The sequence below is a fragment of the Somniosus microcephalus genome, chromosome 8 (genome assembly GCF_052327205.1).
Source record: "Somniosus microcephalus isolate GS21.2 chromosome 8, FLI_Smic_1.0, whole genome shotgun sequence".
In the NCBI taxonomy this organism is placed as follows: domain Eukaryota; kingdom Metazoa; phylum Chordata; class Chondrichthyes; order Squaliformes; family Somniosidae; genus Somniosus; species Somniosus microcephalus.
The window spans coordinates 28,226,352-28,244,784 of NC_140994.1; the positions used below are offsets into that span (position 1 = coordinate 28,226,352).

At 44.2% G+C, this 18,433-nt stretch overlaps 1 protein-coding gene across 1 annotated transcript in view; it reads left to right on the plus strand.

Annotated features, from left to right (window-relative positions):
• Positions 1-18,433, plus strand: part of atp6v1ba (ATPase, H+ transporting, lysosomal, V1 subunit B, member a) — a 74,800-nt gene that overhangs the window by 11,060 nt on the left and 45,307 nt on the right. The window contains exons 2-3 of the mRNA XM_085994407.1: positions 13,951-14,006; positions 14,987-15,085. Coding sequence (XP_085850533.1) covers positions 13,951-14,006; positions 14,987-15,085 — 155 coding nt within the window. The remainder of the gene's footprint in view (positions 1-13,950; positions 14,007-14,986; positions 15,086-18,433) is intronic.

The following is an 18,433-nucleotide window of genomic DNA, read 5'->3' on the forward strand; positions in this document are numbered from 1 at the left end:
ATTAGCTAACCTCCAATCCATGGGAACTGTGCCAGAGTCTATAGAATTTTGGAAGATGATCAACAATGCATCTACTGTTTCTAGGGCCACTTCCTTAAGTACCCTAGGATGTAGATTATCAGGCCCTGGGGATTTATCGGCCTTCAATCCCGTCAATTTCCCGAACACCATTTCCCTACAAATACTGATTTCATTCAGTTCCTCCCTCTCATTAGACCCTGTGTTCCCCGACATCTCTGGGAGGTTATTTGTGTCCTCTTTTGTGAAGACAGAACCAAAGTATGTATTTAATTGGTCAGTCATTTCTTTGTTCCCCATTATAAATTCCCCTGATTCTGACTGCAAGGCACCTGCGCTTGACTTCACCAATCTTTTTCTCTTCACATATCTATAGAAGCTTTTGCAGTCAGTTTTTATGTTCCCTGCAAGCTTACTCTCATACTCTATTTTCCCCCTCTTAATTAATCCTTTTGTCTTTGCTGAATCCTAAACTGCTCCCAATCCTCAGGTTTGCTGCTTTTTCTGGCCAATTTATATGTCCTCTCCTTGGCTTTTATGCTATCCTTAATTTCCCTTGTTAGCCACAGTTGTGCCACCTTTTTTGTTTTATTTTTATGCCAGACAGGGATGAACAAATTCTGTAGTTCATCCATGCGATCTTTAAATGTTTGCCATTGCCTATTCACCGTCAACCCTATAAGTAACGTTCCCCATCCATCCTAACCAACTCGCGTCTCATACCATCGTAGTTTCCTTTATTTAAAGTCAGGACCCTAGTCTCTGAGTCAACTACTTCACTCTCCATCTTAATGGAGAATTCGATCATATTATGATCGCTCTTCCCCAAGGGGCCTCGCACAACAAGATTGCTAATCAATCCTTTCTCATTACACAATGCCCAGTCTAAAATGGCCTGATCTCTAGTTGGTTCCTCGACATATTGGTCCAGGAAACCATCCCGTATACACTCTAGGAATTCCTCCTCCACAGTATTGTTACTAATTTGGTTAGCCCAATCTATATGTAGATTAAAGTCACCCATGATAACTGCTGTGCCTTTATTGCATGCGTCTCTAGTTTCCTGTTTAATGCCATCCCCAACATTACTGTTTGGGGGTCTGTATACAATTCCCACTAATGTTTGCTGCCCCTTGGTATTTCTCAGCTCTACCCATACAGATTCCACATCATCAGAGCTAATATCCTTCCTTACTATTGTGTTAATCTCTTCTTTAACCAGCAATGCTACCCCACCTCCTTTTCCTTTTTGCCTGTCCTTCCTGAATATTGAATACCCCTAGATGTTGAATTCCCAGCCTTGGTCACCCTGGAGCCATGTCTCTGTAATCCCAATTATATCACATCCGTTTACATCTGTTTGCACAGCTAATTCATCCACCTTATTACAAATACTCCTCGCATTAAAACACAAAGGCCTAGAAATTCAGTGGGCTGCGCCACCCGTTAGCGCCTTAAGAGGGCGCTAAGTGGGTCGGAAGCCACTGGGCACGTGGGACGCTAATGGTGGCGCTAGCCGTTAGCACTGCGCCGCTACCGATGATGTCATCGGTGCGCACAGCGCCCCGCTGACACCCCGATCGCGATATTTAGATGCGCCCCCTGATTTAACGCTGGACGCTATGTGCGACCGGTTCAGGGAGGCCTACCTGCGGCGGTAGAGGCACTAATTAAAGGAGAGGTGCGGGGCGGCCATTTCTATTTCTGGCTGCCTGCCAGCACACCTCCGCGCTGCTGTCCCTGGCCTCCTGAGCCCCCCCCCCCCCCGCGGAGTGCTGACTGCATTCCAAGAGCCCGGCACTTCTCGGTGCCAGACTCTTTTGCCGGCACTCGCAATCCTCGGGGGCCCAGCTGGGCCCCAGATCGCGCTGCACAAGGCCCCTCCCCTTTAAGAAGGGGAGGAAGGCATGCAGTACCGCAGCGTGACACACGCTGCGGCACATTGCGCAGCGATATTCAGATGCGGGGCACCTCCAGTAGCGCCGCGCTTCCCTTTGGGGCGCTCCAACTGAATTTCCGGCAGGCGGCCGCAACTGCTTCCGGGGTGCTACTTTTAGCACCCTGGCGAGGCTGGCGCCCCAAACGGGGCTATAGTCAATTTCTAGGCCAAAGGCTTCAGGCTTGTTTTTTTTAACACTCTTAGTCCTTTTAGAATTATTATTTACTGTGGCCTTGTTTGATTTACACACTTGATTTCTCTGCCTTCCACTTTTGCTTTTCTCCTTCCTGTCTTTTGCTTCTACAGGTAGGACTACCCTTTATCCGGACTTCCGAAAACCGAAACCCTCTAAAAACCGAAGGTTTTTTTCGTTCAGCGTAAGTCGTGCGTACGACTTACGCTGAACGAAAAAAACCTTCGGTTTTTAGAGGGTTCCGGTTGCGGAAGTTCGGATAAAGGGTAAGTCGTGCGCACGACCCCCCGCCGACGCCAGCCCCGACAACCGCCCAGCCGCCGACCCCGCCAGCCCCGACAACCGCCGACCCCCCCCGCGGACCCCGCCGGCCCCGACAACCGCCGACCCCACCCGCGGACCCCACCAGCCCCGACAACCGCCGACCCCCCCGCGGACCCCGCCGGCCCCGACAACCGCCAACCCCCCCCGCGGACCCCGCCAGCCCCGACAACCGCCAGCCCCGACAACCGCCGACGCCGCCGAACCCCCGCGGACCCCCGCCGGCCCCGACAACCGCCGACCCCCGCCAGCCCCGACAACCGCCGGCCCCCCCGCGGACCCTGCCAGCCCCGACAACCGCCGACCCCGACTGACTTACGCTGAGCGTCAGCGTAAGTCGTGCGCACGACCCCCGCCGGGACCCCCGCCGACCCACCTTCCGAAATCCGAAATTCTCCTTTATCCGAAACTCGGCTGGGTCCCGAGGTTTTCGGATAAAGGATAGTCTACCTGTATCTTTGCTTCCCTTTCCTCTGTCTCCCTGCACAGGTTCCCAACCCCCTGCCATCTTAGTTTAAACGCCCCCCCACCCCCCCCCCCCCCCCCCCCCCAAACAGCACTAGCAAACACTCCCCCCTAGGACGTCGGTCTCGGTCCTGCCCAGGTGCAAACCGTTCAGTTTGTACTGGTCCCACCTCTCCCAGAACCGGTTCCAATGTCTCAGGAATTTGAATCCCTCCCCCTTGCACCATTCCTCTAGCCACGTATTCATCTGAAATATCCTTCTATTTCTACTCTGACTAGCACGTGGCAATGGTAGCAATCCTGAGATTACTACCTTTGAGGTCCTATTTTTTAATTTACCTCCTAACTCCCTATATTCAGCTTTTAGGACCTCATCCCATTTTTTTACCTATATCGTTGATACCTATATGCACCACAACAGCTGGCTGTTAACCCTCCCCCTCCAGAATGCCCTGCAGCCGCTCCGAGACATCCTTGACCCTTGCACCAGGGAGGCAACATACATTCCTGGAGTCTCATTTGTGGCCGCAGAAACGCCTATCTATTCCCCTTACAATAGAATCCCCTATCACGATAGCTCTCCTCTTTTTCCTCCCGTCCTGTGCAGCAGAACCACCCATGGTGCCAGGATGTTTGCTACTGCTGCCTTCCCCCGATAAGCCATCTCCCCCAACAATATCCAAAGTGGTATATCTGTTTGAGAGGGGGATGGCCACAGGGGACCCCTGCACTACCTTCCTGCACCACCTACTCTGCCTGGCGGCCACCCATTCCCTTCCTGCCTGTGCAGCCTTTACCTGCGGTGTGACCAACTCCCTAAACGTGCTATCCACGATGTTCTCAGCATTGCGAATGCTCCAGTATGTATCCATTTGCAACTCCAGCGCTGCAATGTGGTCTGCCAGTAGCTGCAGCTGGATACACTTCCCACACACACACAGGAAGTGTCCCTGATTTCCCATATAGTGCAGGAGGAGCATGCCACGGGGCCAAGCTGTGCTGCCATGACTTACCCTTTAATTCAAATTAAATTAACTCAAATCAATACCACTAATTACACTACAATTAAATGATATAGTCAAGGGCCCTTGTTTACTAGCACCTCCAGCTACACAAGAGACCCTAAAAACTATAAACCACAAAAATTAAGTTTGGAAAAAAGCGAGAACGAGAGAAATACTCACCAACCAATCACTTAACCTGCTTTCTGGTGACGTCACACTTCGATTACTTTTTACTTCTCTCTCTCCCCGCTCCTTAAATCCTTGGTCTCTGCGCTCAGTCTCCACCGAGGGCCACTCTCGCTGCTGCCGCCGGTGAGTCTGGGCCGCGCTCTCTCTCCCCGCTCCTTTAAATCCTTGGTCTCTGCGCTCAGTCTCCACCCAGGGCTGCTCTCGCTGCTGGTGAGTCTGGGCCATGCTCTCTCTCCCCCGCTCTTTAAATCCTCGGGTCCCTGCGCTCCGTCTCCACCCAGGCCCGCTCTCTCTCTCCCCGCTGCTTAAATCCTTGGTCTTTGCGCTCAGCCTCTGCCCAGGGCCGCTCTCGCTGCTGCCACTGCTGCGTCTGGGCCGCTCTCTCCCCCACTCCTTAAATCCTGGGTCTCTGCGCTCCGTCTCCACCCAGGGCCGCTCGCTCTCTCCCCGCTCCTTAAATCCTCGGTCTCTGCGCTCAGTCTCCACCCAGCGCCTTTATCGCTGCTGCCGCTGGTGAGTCTGGGCCGCGCGCGCTCTCTCCGCTCCTTAAATCCTCGGTCTATGCGCTCAGTCTCCACCCAGGGACACCTTCCATTACTTTGCAGTAATTGGCTGGATTGGATTTGTCCTGCTTTTTGTGGACAGGACATACCCAGGCAGTTTTCCACTTTGTCGGGTAGATGTCAGTGATATAGCTGTACTGGAATGTTTGGCTAGAAGCGCGGCGGCTGCTTCTGGAACACAAGTCTTCACTTCAGGGATGTTGTCGGGGCCCATAGCCTTTGCTGTATCCAATGCACTCGCGCGCTGGACTTCGCCATCATTGAGGATGGGGTTGTTCATGGAGTCTCCTCCTCTCGTTAGTTGTTTAATTGTCCACCACCATTCATGGCTGTATGTGGCAGGGAAAGGACGGCAGGTTTCCTTCCCTAAAGAACATTAGTGAATCAGTTGGGTTTTTATGACAATCCGACAGCTTCATGGATGAAAAATGAGTTTTTCAGGGCCGGAACGGTTGTTTAGCTGTCAATACGCCGTTAAAAACACAGTTACACCTCTTTCAAGAAGGTTTAACTTTTTCGCGCGGGGTTTAACAGCAATATTCCAGCGTTTTATAGGGGAAGTTTTCATCCTTCAGTGTGATTTGAATTGACTGCCCGCTCCGAGGGAGTTCCACAAAGCAACCTGTGGAGGAACAGGGAATGACTGACGGCAACTTTTGGATTTCTGCATTTATCTGCGCACGCACTGACTCCAGAAGTTGCTGTCACTTTCAGAGGAGTAATGACGATGAACGCTGACAGTTTCGCCGTATTACCACTACAAAATCCTGGCCATTCTCACTGGAGCAGCCATAAGGGTGCTAACAAGTGCCTTCGGCAACCCTGGAGGGCGGGGAAACTTGGCAGGATTTTCATTCCTTGATTGCTGTCCCATGACTCCTACTGCAAATGCATATTTATAGACATGTTGAAGATTGGGCTCACTGCAATACTCCCCCCTCCTCCCCCCCCCACCACCAAATGCAGGAACAGTCAAATAGCTTGGCACTGTGTCCACACATGAATAATGGCTAGCTGGGTGAGGTATTGGATTGCATGCATGGAAATGTACCCCATGAAGAAGACAGCATCTTAGAGGACGAGGAGAGTTTTGGGGGGAGGAAGGGAGAGAAGATATCGCCTGCCAGTTAAGTGAATTGTGCACGTGTGGCTAATCCTGATTTTAAAATCAGCAGTAATCAAGGACATTCTGCAACAAAGAGGCTTATACTATAGTACACGCAGACGTCTTAGTAAAAAGATACAATAAAAATAAATTTGCCCTAGGAATGTCAGCCTCTTTTTATGGGGGGGCGGGGGGGGAGAAACATAATATATCTATTCATGCTTCTGTGAAATGAAGCGAATTCTGTTCCTTTTAATTTAACACACTTTTTATTCACTTGAAAAGGAGTAATTATGGGAATCTTAACCTATGTTCTGTTGCACATACTGTCGATAGAATAAATAGACTGGGTGATTGTCATGTTTTTTTCCTATTGTAATCAGGTATGTTCTCATTATGTCAGTTCTACTTGCACATAAATTCACTGGAATAAGAGTGGATTTCACTGAAATCGTATAACATAATGGAGCAGATTGTTGGCTTTACTTAGTGCAGAATTTAGACGTCTGTATTGTAGCATACATGAAAAGCCTTCAGTTTGGAGCTGGCTGTTCTTTGCTGTATAACTTGCAGTGCAGTCAATCTGAAAATGTCAAAGGAATCTGAGTTATCTGAATATAAATTGTTCAATTATTACGTGATGGATATTGTACACCATTTTCCCCCCCCCTCTTTTCTTTATGTAGCATGTGATTTGGTGCCTGGAACAAGGAAGTTAGGTACTTGGGTGCATTCTCTGCAAGAGGAAAATCTTTTTATGCTGTGACTTTTTAATAACTTCCATTTATAAAAAACTAGCTGGGGTGAGCCCGGCGTTGCCGAGGCTTTTTCGAGGGCATGTTGTTGTTGGAAGAGAGAGAGAGCGGGTGGGGGGGTGACAGAGAGAGACTGGGGGGGAAACAGAGAGACTGGGGTGGGGGAACAGAGAGAGACTGGGGTGGGGGAACAGAGAGAGACTGGGGGGGGGGGAACAGAGAGAGACTGGGGGGGGGAAACAGAGAGACTGGGGGAGGGAACAGAGAGAGACTGGGGGAGGGAACAGAGAGAGACTGGGGGGGGGAACAGAGAGAGACTGGGGGGGGGAACAGAGAGAGACTGGGGGGGGAACAGAGAGAGACTGGGGGAGGGAACAGAGAGAGACTGGGGGGGGGAAACAGAGAGAGACTGGGGGGGGAACAGAGAGAGACTGGGGGGGGGAACAGAGAGAGACTGGGGGGGGGGAAACAGAGAGAGACTGGGGGGGGGGAAACAGAGAGAGACTGGGGGGGGGAACAGAGAGAGACTGGGGGGGGGAACAGAGAGAGACTGGGGGGGGGAACAGAGAGAGACTGGGGGGGAACAGAGAGAGACTTGGGGGGGGGAACAGAGAGAGACTGGGGGGGGGAACAGAGAGAGACTGGGGGGGGGAAACAGAGAGAGACTGGGGGGGGGAACAGAGAGAGACTGGGGGGGGAACAGAGAGAGACTGGGGGGGAACAGAGAGAGACTGGGGGGGAACAGAGAGAGACTGGGGGGGGAACAGAGAGAGACTGGGGGGGGAACAGAGAGAGACTTGGGGGGGGGGGGAACAGAGAGAGACTGGGGGGGGGAAGCAGAGAGAGACTGGGGGGAGGGGGGAACAGAGAAGCTCCCCCCCCCCCGCGATTTCCCGAGGCTTCCCCCCCCCCCCCCGCGATTTCCTGAGGCTCCCCCCCCCCCCCGCGATTTCCCAAGGCTCTCCCCCCTTCCCCGCGATTGCATATAATAACAACTTGCATTTATGTAGCACCTTTAATGCAGAAAAATGTCCCAAGGCTCTTCACAGAGGGTGTAATCAAACAAGAGTATAGTAGAAGATCAGTTTATATATTTTTTTTTAAAGTTAGGGAGTTTCCACGAAGCAGCTTTTCCTAATGAAGTCCTCTTTTCTGTTACTTCCTTCTGTGGCGCATGTTACATCGGGGGCAGGTTTCTGGCAGCAATTTTGTTCAGGTCTACTGACATTTGAGAAAAAGCAGTGCTACACACAAGAACAGTTGTTGTGACAGATTCCCAATTTCGAGCATGCATTCAAAATTGTGGTTAAATTTCCCCAAATTGTTGCAAAAACAGAAATTAAGACAGTTATTGGATTGATGACTCCAATTAATTATAGCTAGGCTGCAGTTTCTAAATAATCAAGTAGCCTTCAGGACTGTTGCTAATGGGTCAAAAATCTGGCCAAATTAACAACAGAATATACAACAAAGTACAGAAATCGGAGACCCAAGTTTGAAAACCTCTGGATTAAGGTGATTGTGTTTCTCAAGGGGCTCTACTGGTGCATGTAAGCATCTCTAGTTATGCTATTACAGTTTGTCTATTGCACAACTGATTTGAATTACTGCCTTGTGTGCTTCAGCTGTATAATGCCTCGGTCAGACCCCATCTGGAGTACATCATTTAGTTCTGGGCACCGTACTGAGGAAGGATATATTGATATTGGAGGTGGTGCAGCACAGATTCACCAGAATAATACCGGGGGTTAAAGGGTAAATTATGAGGACTGGCTGCATAAACTTGGCTGTTTTCCTTTAAGTATAGAAGATTGAGAGATGAGCTAATCGAGGTGTTTAAAATGATAAAATGTTTTGATAGGATCGGTCAAGATAAAAGGCTTGAATAGGATCAATAAAGAGAATCTATTGCCTTGTGGGGGAAACCAGTACAAGAGACCATAATCCTAAAATTAAAACCAGGCCATTCAGGAGTGAAATCAGGAAGCACTTCTTCACACGAAGAAATCTGGAACTCTTTTCCCTTCTCCGCACCCCCCACCCCCCCCAAAAAAGGCTGTGCATGCTGGGTCAATTGAAGCTTTCAGGATTGGGATCGATGGATTTTTGTTAGGTGAGGGTATCGAGGAGTATGGGTCAAAGGTGGGTAAACACAATTGAGGTACAGTTCTGCCATTCAATTAGATCATGTTTGAACAGGCTTGAGGGGCTGAATGGCCTATTCCTGTTCCTACGCTGCCCATATTTTAATTCCCAAGAGAGAAAGAACTTGCATTTATATATAGGATATATATAAAGCAAGGATAAAGTTATTTATAGCTAACAGTAGACTTGCACTGAAACTGGATCTAATTAATCCTCCAGCAGCTTCTTGACTTTCATTTTGAAATCATTTAGAGATTTGGGTGGGTAAAATGATTTGATTGTTTTGTCTTTTGTCTGTTTTCCGCGATTGATTTTGAAGGAGCTGAAAACCTAAATGCTTGAAACTGTGCAAATATATTGAAAATGTACTCTGTTGTGAAATGTACAAACACTTCGATGAAATCACTAAGTGAAATTAATGCATGTGAAGGAGCACTTTAATTTTAAAAAATAGACAATGGAAACCAAATAACCTTGTACAGAAAAGAAAGAACTTGCATTTATACAGTGCCTTTCATGACCGCAATATCCCAAAACACTCCACAGCCAACAAAGTACTTCTGAAGTTTAGTTACTGTTGTAATGTAGGAAAACACAGCAGTCAATTTGTTCTGCAAGGTCTCACAAATAGCAGTGAGATAAATGATCAGATAATCTCTCTTTTGTGATGTTGGTTGAGTGATAAATATCGGCCAGGATACCAGGAGAATTCCCCTGCTCTTCAGATAGTGCCACTGGATCTTTTGCATCCACTCTAGAGGCTAACGGTCCTCCGTTTAATGCCTCATCCGAAAAGCAGCACCATCAACAGCATTGCACTGAAGCATCAGCCTAGATTTTGTGCTCCAGTCTGGCATGGGGCCTGAACCCACACCTTCTGACTCTAAGATGAGTGTGCAAGGCAAAGCCGATTTAAATTATTTGCTTGATTTATTTTAGGGGTTCAGGGAAAAAACTTTAAAAGAATGTTCTTAGTTTTATTGGTTGCAATTAGCCTCCCTCGAAAGATTACATTTTTGAATCAGGAGAGAGGCTGAATGTGATTTCCATTCTGTTGTTTTGTACTTTGTGGTCTAGAGTGAAGTAGATATCGTACAACAATTAAATCTTAAAATAAAGGCTTGTCCACTGCTTTCAGTTACAGTATATTAAATGCATGAGCACTGCAGATGAAGGAATGATCTTTCAACATTGCGTTCATGTAAATATTCTGTGAAGGAAATTATTTCATAGAATATTTCAATAGGCATGAAAATCAACATTCACTATAATATATGCACATTGTAACCTATTAAGCATGTTTTGTTTTCATTTAATAAATTGACAATTTTAAACAGTTTAGCAGCAGGCCTCCCAGTTGCACTTCTGCAGTAGTACTCTATTAAGCATTTTTAAATGTAGAGATCATTCCTCTAATGCCAAAAATCTTTCAGGGATTTACAAGTGGGCTATATGTGATCAATCACTATGGTGGATTAGGATATTTCCACAGCACCATTAAAATATATATCAATTAAATTGGCCAATGACGAGGTAGTAGTAATGTGCCTCCTTTTTTCAATATACTGATACCAGGGAATTGAGTAGAAATTTCACCATGTAAGTCTTTGTTATTTAACAGATGCATTTGAATTGGAAATGTACAATGTTTTACAGATTGTAATCTGGAAGAATCAAATTGATTTTCAATTCTAATTTTGTAGTTGAACAATGTTTCCCAAGATCAATTTGTACCCAATTTGGAAAAAGTGTATACAGTTGGATCATAAAACTTGTAAACACCCCCTCCCCCCCAGCTGCCAATGCACCATTTTGCTCCAAACACGCTGAAGAAGAAAATATCTATATTAAGCTGTTTTTCCTAAAATTCTTCCCTGTAAAAATACCAAAGACTGGAGCTGTTTACACAAATCTAACAATTTTTTTAGCTTGGGCAAATGAAGCTTTATGTCTGATTTAACCACCACATAATACAATGCACATCAAATTTGTTACTCCCACTTCACCAAACCTGTCCTAGTCACAGAATATAGTCATCTTATAGTTCAGAACAGTAACACACGACATTAACACGTGAATAGAAAGCTGCAACTCCATTTATGTGCAATTTTGGAAAAATGCTAATAAACAAAAGATCTTTCACCCTTTTCAAGTTTGAGTAACTTCATACAGAAATGGAATAGTATTGAAAAATTGCTTCCCGTTATAAGGACAAATCCATACACAAATTGTATCCTTTACAATGTAAAAGGTCCTGTGGAACCAAAACCACCACATTAGTGCAAGCAACACTTAAACTGCTAGCTTTGGTCTACTAGTCTTCTATTTCTGTTCTGCTTTAACTGTAAATCAGTTTCTGTAGATGGATTTAGGGTTAAAACTCTTACGATTCTGTCATTTAAGCTCCACATATACTGTATATAAGGATTACATACTTATAAGGTAAATGCCACATCCAAATTTATGACGTTACCAGTACAGTCCTTCTGTTTAGTTAACATCTTGGTCGAGCATAAGTGTGAAATATAACCCTGAAATGTTACAAAGCCATACACTCAGTTAAATCAGTATCCTGCCTAGTTAGTCAGGTGTTAAAATGTATGGCCAGCTGGTTAACCGTGAAAACACTAAATTTACCAAACTCTCTATAATAACGCAGGGAAAGACTAATAAGGACTCTGCTAGTGAGTCTCTTCGGGCCTCTTACTAAGTGAGATGGGTGTGAAAAGAGAGGAAGACAGCATATTTGCACCATAGGGTCTAGTCAAACCATATGCTTGTTTTTTTTTCATGTGGCATGGGGTGGGTGGGGGGGCGATAATGGAAAAAGCGAAGCAGACCTGACACAAGGACCATTTTAATAAACTGTATATGAGGAAACTCTTCACCTAGTCTCAATCATGCTAATCTTGCTATTATGTATACAAACTGAACTGACTTAGTACTGTATTGCTGTTCAGTTTTGATTTGGGCAATACATATATTCTGTTAGTTTGGCTGTATTATTTTGAAAATAAGTTGCAGTTTAGGCACTCTTTTAGTAGATTCCATCTCTGAAGAGAGCATACTTCACTGTTACCACAACTTGTAAGATTTATTCAGTTTAGAATGATGCTGTACCCTCCAGCCTTTTAAATCAAATGTGTTGGAATGCACACTGCTTTCTTTCACTCCTACTTGAATGGGCCCTTAGTATTTCACACCAAGGTGTCCTTCAGGGTGCTGGGTCAGGCTACCAAAACAGCTTCTATGAAGGGATTAGAACCAATTAACATCTTTGTACACAAAAGCTGCTGGCAGCTGAACAGGCGGCCCTGTGACCTGCTCAGGAGCTGCATGTTAAACAGGGGGTTGTGTACTTGAGCTCAAGTGGGGAAGGGGTGGAGAGAGTTTTTATTTATAATTGAAATGGTGCTTCCTGATGGATTATGGAAAAAAAAAACTTGTACTGAATTAAATTGTGGAAAGAAAGAGTCTAAACTCCGTCTAATTTCAAAGCAATACAAAATACTTTCTTTCTAAACATGGCATTAAAGTGGACACTTTATATGAGCTAACCCAATTTAATAATCTACTTGGAAAATTATATTTTTTCATTGCATTAAATATATTTCAAATTATATATTTTTTAAACTTGTATAATAAAGTGTCAATGATGCCTTGACTGCAAAATATTGAAATTGCAGTATTCTGAGTGTCTTTCTGGCTTTGTTTGAATCAAATGTTTTGTTTTCTAGACAGTTGGATCAATTACTGTACTAAGCAATGTAACTCAATCCAAAAACACACATTTAACTATCTCAATTGTGTAGTTGAATATATCAAATGCACCATTCAATGACCTGAAATTAAGTTTATTACTAGAAATGGTACCTCTTCCCTATTTGCTGCAATACCTGGTTAACTTTTTTTCCCATTAGTCATTGTTCAGGTTTAATTGTCCATTATTGAGCGGTTATACTGAAGATCTCGGCATTGGCAAATTGGTACTTTTTAAAAAAAAAAACTCCAAAGCAGGCTAGGAAGAATGTTATAAAGATGAAGGATCACTTGAGATGATTAACCCAAAGCTTTTGAAAAATTATCTATTAATAGAATTAAATGTTCTCTGTTTAGGACTATTTACAGTAGATTTAGCAATATTACTTTTCCAGCAAGTAACTAGGTGGATTGTCTGATTGAAGAATATGTCTTAATTTAAGTATTTTGCAACTTCTAAATGGAAACTAGAAATACTGTAGTTGATTGCAACACTGTTGTATGGTTTTCATGCTTGAGCAGTTTGCCTTGCCTCTCCCGATGTTTGCTTATTAGTGAATGAAATGCAGGTGTGTGGGAAACAGCAAGCGAACATTGACAGGTTTATTCTGTTGGCTGCAGCCTAATTAGTTGCATAGTGGATGCACCCCGCTAAGCTTTAGTGCACTGCAGTAGAGCTGGTCTGTTCTAATTTCCTTGCAGCTTTGATATCGGTGAAGAGATTGACGGATTACACAAAAAGCAAAGTGTGATAGAGGCCTATCGAAACAATGCAGTCCTTACTTCAGCCACCACAGATGTGAGAGAAGGCTGATCAGAAACAAATGTCAAACATAGTCAAATTGTCTCCTGTGTCTGCATGGGTAATATTTTCCCATGTAAAGGGAAAAGGGCAAGGTAATAGCCTGTTTGTCTCCCTTTATTGCTTCATCACCTGACAGTACTGTCCAAAGTTGCAGTTAAATACTAATAAGGCAATTTTGCACACTTCAGTAATGTATCAAAATCATGCTGCAAAAAATGTGCTTACAACTCTGAGAGACTCGGCGATAGTTGACCACCCGTACAACAGTAATGCCATTGTGCCTAGTCCATCAAATGGGGATTCTGTTAATATTTTGGGGCTTGACCAGCAATTGAAGTATTCTACGGATCTTAATTTTCATTCAACTTGATTAAAAATGATCTCTGTAACCATGCTGATTTGTAAGGGGAATCACTTAGTAAACAGAACAGCAACAACAAAAAACTAGATTTATAGAGAAATGGCATGTTGTGTTTTTGTCCTGCATTAAAAGACAGTGAAAATGTAAAAATCAAGTCCATGAATTGTGTATATTTGCAACAACTGCATTTAGTTTTACTTGCAGTCTAACACTTAATAAAACATTAGATAGTAACCTGTTGCTTGTTATATTGTATATTTTGCATTGAATTTGATGAGTCAATTTCTGAATAAAGCTCTAATTCTACTGTGAATTTTATTTTTAATAGCCTATAAGACTGTGTCTGGTGTTAATGGACCGTTGGTGATCTTGGACCAAGTAAAGGTATTTATCACTGTAAAAACTTTAATGTGGGTAATCCTGTATACTAACCATATGTGTAATTTTGAATCCTAACAAAATAATAACTCAAATGTTTTGCCAAGAAAGGTTGTGCTGATACCAGGATTTCAATAGAGTGCTTATAAAACAACTCCTAATTAGCACCTCCGTCCATTCAATCAGTCTTACTGCCGCTGAATCTAAATTTAGATGCTCAAGTAAAATGTGCTTTTTCATCTGAAGTTATACGGTGCTGAGCAATAAAAATGCAAATAACTAATGAACATGTTTGAATCAGCATGCGTTCAAGTGTTATGTTTAGAGTAGGAAATCTGTGGGAATGGGGCTGGCAAGATCTAGTAATGAGTGCTGGCATTTACAAAAATCAGAACAGCAACAAAGCATAACCAATCTAGGTGAAATTCCCTCTTGATCTAAATATCACATGAGCATCTTTTCCGAGAAGATATTATAGTTCAGTTATACAGTCTGCAGCACCATATGTATGTATAGTACAGTATGTGCTTTCAATAAATTATTTTAACCCTGTGGAAATGGAGTGGGACTACTGAATGTTAATACAGGAAACTTTTGATTTACCGGCACCTAAATAACCGGCAATCTCGGTTAACCGGCAAAATTCAGGTGCAGGTTCAGGTAACTTTTATTACTTGCCTTCCTCCATTTGTTGCTGTGCAAGGGTGTGGCTGCAGCTGTTGCTAAGCTACAGAGACGCTTGCAACTTGTGGCCATTGTTCTGAAGCACAGGGTTTGTTGCTTTATACGGAGCTCTCAGCTCCGTATCTTTTACTATAGCTTTCGGTTATCTGGAATTTTTGATGAACCGGCACCCCGTCCGTGCCGGATAAAAAAAAGTTTACTGTATTGGACTAAAACTGTGTTTGGAGGAGGTATGTATTTTATCTGGATTTATACAAATTCTCAGCTGAAACATTAAAGGGTTTCTGTTTCTTTGTGGTCAGTTTCCAAGGTATGCAGAGATTGTGCATCTGACTCTTCCTGATGGCACCATCCGAAGTGGACAGGTTCTGGAAGTTAGTGGCAGTAAGGCTGTGGTACAGGTAGGGGTTTGTATTGAAATTGTATAATGTTGAAATGAATGCTCAGTAAATTTATTGACTGCCAGATTTAACTGGATCATCTGATTATCTCTGACAGCTTTATTTTGCTACACTAATATTCTCAACAACTGGTTTGGAAAACGAAATATTGAAGAGCTTGTTAGAATTTTTCCTAAAAATGTAAACATAGTATAAAACCTTAGTTTTGAAGTAGCAATCCAACCCATCCCTAATTCATGGAATGACTTATGCAAAATAATACTTGTGATGATCTAATTTTGTGTGCTGTGTATTTGCTTCCAAGCTTAATACAAAGTAAGAATAAGAAAAGGCAGTTCAATTCATCCAGTTGGCTTTGCTCTTTCCAAGTACAGGAAACTCTCGTTTAAACGGCACCTAAATATCCAGAATTCTCTGTTAACCGACATAATTCTCACTCCGAAAACAACACCTCAATAACCGGCAATGTGTCTGTGTCTGAGTCCGAGTCTCCCGTGGTGGCCGAGTTAGTCAGTAGGGGTAGTTCTCCAAACTGCCACTACTCTGCTTCTTGGCGCTGTCGGAAGTCAGAACACCTCATACCCCTGTAACAGGAGTCTGACGCTGCCGGTAGTCTCTTCTGAGCCGCCATTTTACAGGTGTACTGTGTGTGTCCCACGCTGCTGGTAGTCATTGCATTACATTACCACGGTGGCATAGTGGTTAGCACTGTTGCCTCACAGCGCCAGAGACCCGGGTTCGAATCCGGCCTCGGGTGACTGTCTGTGTGGAGTTTGCACATTCTCCCCGTGTTTGCGTGGGTTTCCTCCGGGTGCTCCGGTTTCCTCCCACAGTCCAAAGATGTGCGGGTTAGGATGATTGGCTATGATAAATTGACCCCTAGTGTTAGGGGGATTAAATATGTGGGGTTACGGGGATAGGGTGGGATATGTGTTGGTGCAGTCTCGATGGGCTGAAATGGCCTCTATCTGCACTGTGGGGTTTCTGTGATTCTGTGAACTGGCAGTACTGTACTTGATCAAGCATCTTCCACCATCCATTTAACACAACATTCTGTAGGTGCGTACCCAATTACTGTATACTGCACATTTCTTGATTTTTAAAAATTTTTCCTTGTTAAAAATAGCCTCGGTAGATAACCCTCTGTCATCCGGAATTTTTGATCAACCGGCAACACACCGGTTCCGTCGGTGCCGGATACCAAAGAGTTTCCTGTAGATGCAAAGGATTTGCAAAACCTCTTAATCTCCCCTCTGTGTTGGCTCTAAACCCATGCCCTCCTATTTCCTGTTGAGTTAGAAATATACCCGTACCTTTTTGAATGTTTTGGCAGCATTTGAAGCTGTCTTCCTAATGTCCGAATTCATGAGTGGGGGAAGAAAGTTACTCTGAAGATGTGTTCACTTTTTTTCTGCTTGTCTGGTTTTGCATGAAGAATTTATCTATATTTATCATATTCTTTTTATAACTTAAAATACAGTACTAATTTCAACCATCTTTACAGCTCAGTGATTTTAAAAAAGGAAAACTTTCAACCTTTTTATTCTTACTGCTTCCAGTATTGTAGAAATGCACTGTTTGCTACCGCCAATTTAATTTTTTTCCTTAAATATTTTTATTGCTTGTTTTCGATCAGCCTTTTCTCAAGGCAGCGATTTATGCTGGCATGTGATCCCATAGGTCTGGCGCCTTATTAATTGGGCCACATATCATGAACCTGGACAGTCAATGCAAGCTGGCTGTTCAAATGTGGGTGGAAGCCATAGAGCCAAGGCAAATACTTTGCTTGCATGCACAATTTTCAACAGGGAAACTGCTGATTCCAGTGGGTGTTTTGACCAATTTTTATCCCTAATCTGGGGTCCTGAGGTTTAGTGTTACCATCACTGCTCTTGCCGAGACCAGCTAGCTCATCAAAGATGAAGGATTAAACCTGAAATCCTCCTGATCTGCATGGATTAGTTTTATAGCACATTCACTAAGCGATTGGGGAGCCCATCAATGCAATCGAGTGTCTGTATCCGCTCCTTGGACTTGTGCTCTGGATTCGCCTGTACACTCCATTATTTTCCATTGTTGAATGCTGCTGCGCTGTGCACCATTCGAGTTGACCTCCAATTCAGACATCACAACCAAATCTGTTCTGCAAGGCTATTTTATTTGTCCCTCTGCTCCTAAAGATACTGACTCAAATGGTTTTGGTTGCTCAATCAGTTACCATCTGATAACCTTGCTGAAGCCTAGACATAGAAACATAAAGGTTGATGGTACAGAATGAGGCCATTGAGCTAGAGCAATCCAAAACTAATTTCACTTGCACTCTTCATAGTGCTGTATCTTCGTTTCAAAATTGTATCCAAATTTCTGTTAAAAGATACAATGGTCTCTTCCTCCACCGCTTTATACTAAAGCATTCCAGGTTTCCAACACCCTCTGTAAAGAAAATTTTTCAAACCAATTTTCTCATTCACTGAATGACATTTTAAATTGATGCCCTTCATCACTGACTCTAACCAGAGGAACGGGCATTTCCATATTCACTATCTCTGCTCCAGTGGAAATAGCCATAGTGTCTCGAGTCTCGCCTCATAACTATAGTTTCCTGGCATTGGCTTTAATCACTTTTCTCTACTGGGGTGCAGAAACACACAGTATTCTAAATGTAGCCTAAAAATTTGAGCAGATTTTTTTCCATATTACAAAGGTGCTGAGGCCAATGGCAGTGCCCCTTACTATCATCCCAGCTAAGATCAGCTAACTCCCCAAGATCAGGAATTGAATTCGAGAGTTACAGGTTGCTTTTAATAATCAGATGTTCCAAAGACTATTCCAATGCTCACCTGGCCAGCCTCCCACCTTGCACCCTAAGTAAAATTAAGGTCATCCAAAACTCTGCTGCCGTATCTTCACTCTCACCAAGTCTCGTTCACCCATCATCCCTGTGCTTGCTGACCTACATTGGCTCCCGGTCCAGCAATACCTCAATTTTAAAATTCACATCCTCTTCAAATCCCTCCTTGACCTCACCCCTCCATATCTCTGTAACCTCCTCCAGCCCTGTAACCCTCCAAGATCACTGCGCCCCTCCAATTCTGGACTCTTGCACATCCCAGATTTTCTGGCTCCACCATTGGTGGCCGTGCCTTCAGCTGCCTAAGCCTTAAGCTCTGGAGTTCCCTCCCTAAACCTCTCCACCTCTCTATCTCTCCTCCTTTAAGATGCTCCTGAAAACCTACCTCTTTGACCAAGCTTTGGTTACCTGTCCTAATATCCCCTTACGTGACTTGGTGCCAAATTTTGTTTGATAACGCTCTTGTGGAAGGGCCTTCGGCAGTTTTACTACGTTTC